This window comes from Cryptomeria japonica, chromosome 5 (assembly GCF_030272615.1).
Source record: "Cryptomeria japonica chromosome 5, Sugi_1.0, whole genome shotgun sequence".
Lineage (NCBI taxonomy): Eukaryota > Viridiplantae > Streptophyta > Pinopsida > Cupressales > Cupressaceae > Cryptomeria > Cryptomeria japonica.
In genome coordinates this window covers 641,355,414-641,359,434 of record NC_081409.1, presented here as the reverse complement: position 1 = coordinate 641,359,434, position 4,021 = coordinate 641,355,414, and the positions used below count along the sequence as shown (strand labels likewise).

The 4,021-nt window shown below is 33.4% G+C and overlaps 1 protein-coding gene across 1 annotated transcript; it reads left to right on the top strand.

The window, feature by feature from the left end:
* The first annotated feature begins 1,416 nt into the window (after positions 1-1,416).
* Positions 1,417-2,487, top strand: LOC131049796 (pathogenesis-related protein PR-1). The gene has a single exon (XM_057983872.2). It carries the CDS (start codon positions 1,629-1,631, stop codon positions 2,172-2,174), a length of 546 nt encoding a protein of 181 aa, XP_057839855.2. The 5' UTR covers positions 1,417-1,628; the 3' UTR covers positions 2,175-2,487.
* The last annotated feature ends 1,534 nt before the right edge of the window (positions 2,488-4,021 follow it).

The window sequence follows — 4,021 nt, the reverse complement described above, 5'->3', positions numbered from 1 at the left end:
ACACATTTTAATAGATCAAATATGTGGGTTACAATTAAAGTTTTGCATAGTACAAGATTGGTCTAAAGCCGAAAGATCAACCTACACAAAGTTTTGAACCTAAATAGATTTAATTAATAACCAACACCCCAAGGACATCAATTTTTAATACTATAGAGAATTAATTTCATAAGCCCTCAACATTCATAATCTATCTTCAAATCAAAATCACAATACCCCTTTCACTTGTATTTAGTTTTTTGAAGTAATGTTTATTCTTCTAATACATATTTTATAATAGAATCCATTGATTACTTTTTAGAAGGAATGCATTTCCCTTACACTGAGACTAGGGGAGAGGACCTAATAATTGAGCATGTTTCAATAGTTGTGATAATATTTGTTAATTTAGTGTCTAACAGTTTTAATAGTATAGGACTAGTAGTTATCACATTTGTTAATTTCGTGTTTAACTTTTTGAATAGTATAAGACTAGTAGTTGTGACTTTAAAGTTGTTAGTATCGAGCATGTATACTCTTAATTAAATGAAATGAATTCGTTAGATCTAAAAAACAACAAATTATGTGATGTCACATTCACACACACACAAAACATGACTTAATGCACAAATATTATTCGTCTACCCCTTTTTTGTGATCATTTTAGACACCTTAACAAAAACCATACTAATCTGACATCATATTGAATGATGTGGACTTGAAGCCTTACTTGTTCTAAGGACCTTGCTCAATTGGGTACTATAAAAAAACTGAATAATTTGAATTTGCCACATATGATTTTAAAAAGAATGAAATTAAGATCCTCGACAACTAGATCTACTCCCCTATACTATTCTAAGTAATATTTTTATATTGAAAATTAAAAACTATTTTCAAATATAACTTCTCACTATTCAATTCCTTGTATTGGGCCAATCAATGTCAACTTGTACATCATTATTGCACAAATATTTGAACACAACAAAGGAATGGACAACGAATAGAGAATCTTGAACGTAAGCATGGCCCACTTGAATTAAGTATTCAACACCTACACTTTACAAACCAATTTGCGGAAAACTGCTTTCATTCTTTCATTCTTCCTGAACTTTCACTCACAGAAACTGCCCACAGAATTATAGACATTGACAAATTGCCAAATCCACCAACTCAGTCTCTAAGCAATAAAATCAGCCCAAACAAGATGCCCATTACGAACGAATCGAATGTACTCTCGGGTAACTTTCTACTGATGATTTGATTAAAAGCTTTAAACAGCTATTAATCCACGAGCTCTTTGAGCTCTTCCTTACTGGAACAATAATTGGTATCAGATGTCAATATAAAAATAAAACGAAAACTGTACACAAATCTCACACACGTGAACTCATGGATGTTGTAAGGCATCTGGGAAATGTGTAGGCCCTCCCAGTTCACGGGCACAAAATGAAGAGGAAGTCGCCCTCTTCACGAGACTGCTTTTGTTACTTTTCATGGGTTCACAGATCTGCAGTATCTTGTCCACATGGATTAAACACCTTTCTTGCTTATATATAGAAGAAACCCATTGACCCTTTTCTCTATCAGGGTCCTGCTTCTCCTCTGCTTCAGCTTCTCCTTCTGCTCAATCTGGATTTTCTAGGGCACCCATGGCTACAATTGAGGGGCTCTTGCTTGTCTCCTTTTGCATGGTCCTCTGTTGCAATCCAGGAAGGCCTGTACAGGACAGCCCAAAGCTTGAAAATGGGACAAACTATGTGCCCTCTTCTTGGGGTACTTTTGTAGAGTCCTTGCAATTCACATTACCTCAGAACTTTGCCCGATTCAAGGTTGGGGAGCTTCCTTTGGTGTGGGATTGGAAATTAGAAAGCTATGCACAATGGTGGGCAGCGCAGAGAAAAGTGGACTGCAATATGACCCATTCCCACGGGCCCTATGGGGAGAACATTTTCTGGGGTAGTGGCCAATCCTGGACTCCTCTCGATGCAGTACGCTTTTGGGTCGATGAAAAGCAGTATTATTCCTATGATACAAATGACTGTGAAGTGGGTCAGATGTGTGGGCATTATACTCAGGTTGTGTGGAGGGATTCTCGCAACATTGGATGTGCCCGTGTGGTCTGTGACAATGGAGACGTTTTCATGACCTGCAACTATGATCCGCCTGGGAATTACATTGGAGAAAAGCCTTATTAGTTTGCTTGTACAGTTGTAGTTGTATACTTGGGGTATGTTCAATTAGCTAGGATTCAATAATGAGCGGCCTTCGAGGAGCTCATGTCGACTCCCATGGCTGCCTAGAATAGTGTTATTTGGTGAAACCAGTGTATATGCATCTTTTGCACTTTGGTTGATTTGGACCAGTGGTTTTGCCACGCCTTCGTTGCATATGTACGATTGATTAGTTTGCCTTTGGTTGATTTTGGACCACTGGTTTTGCCACGTCTTGTTGTATATGTACGATTAATTAGTTTTATATTAAAGTCTATGAGGATAACTCTTCGTTTCTTGCTATAGAATCAAAGGCCTGAATTTGATGTTTGACACTCCGTTCAAAGGTACTTTACAAAGATTACACTATTAATCATACTTATGTGGTACTTTCATTTAATATAATGCTCTAAGTAAATGATGAAATTGTGAAGAGATGTGAATCTTCTATTTTTGTTTTAATGTAATTAATTATAAAAAAGTATAGAATGAGAAGTTAAAGTATGTTGTTGGTATTAATTATTTAGAAGTGTAGGAGGAATTGAAGATTTCTGAAGGAAAATCGGTTTTAAAGTATCACATGACTAACATTAATTTCTTTACATTTCTAGACTTGAGGCCGTTAAGAGTTGCAAGGCTTTTCAATGTACTCCAAATAGAATTTAGGCCTATCAATAAATAGAATTTAGGCCTATCAATACATATAGACATGAAACAAATTTACCACCACAAACTTGAAGCTCCTAGCAAGCCTATTGGTGAGCCTAGATATATATGAGAGTCCAAGTTTGTCAAAGAAGAAGTTAGACATCACTAGACACAAGAAGCATGCAAAACTTAATTAATTTAAAGTTTGGAACTTTTAATACAGGGAATTTATAAGACTTTCTCATAAAGTACTCACTTGGCTTTTTTCTTCTTAGCCTTGAGCTATCTAATATAACTTATTGAGAACATATCAATTTAAAGTCTATAGAGACTACATTAGGAAGCTTCAAAAGTTTTAGATTAAATTTGAGAAGGAGGCTTGCATCCAAAGTCCACTACACTTCATGCCCACATTTGAATAGATCCTTAAAATATTATGCAAAATAATTTCAAGGTGAGTGTAAGAAGTTGAATCTATTTTTTGGCTAAAAGTGGAAGACTTTTTCTTGATTTTCGGACTTTGGCACATTTGATCTAAAAATTTGAAGCATTTAGAAATATAATCTTGAAAAAAGTCATGAAATGTAGCATCCAAAGTCTAGTTTTGAAAAATGCAATTTATTTTAATACTGAGATAATAGGAACTAAATTTCAAAAGGGATTTCATAATAATACTATTTTAAAATCTGTGTTTTAGGATCATACGATGCGCGTGTATGGCCACCACTTTTTGACGTAAATAAATGATTTTTTTCGAACCCTTTTGAGAAAAGGTATGTAAGACATTGAAGATTGATGGGGACATTTGTTTTGTAATTTTTTTTGAATTAATTTTCTATTGGCCTTAACTTTTGTTTTGTAATTTTTTTTGAATTAATTTTCTATTGGCCTTAACTGTTGTTTTGAAAACCCCTCATGTATGGCCACCATAATTTGATCTAAACTTATCATTTTTTTATTTTTTTTTCATTTAGAAATTAATTCTGTGTAGATTGATATATAATTTTTTTTTTCAAAAAATCTAAAAAATAAAATATTAAATTAATAAGAAAATTTGTTATTTCAAGATTATGGACCAACTCTAGTATAAATTAATTAAAATTTTTAAAAAAATTAATTTAAAAATTGAAAAAATTAATTAAACTTTAAAAATATTATATATTTGGAATCTATACAATGTAATC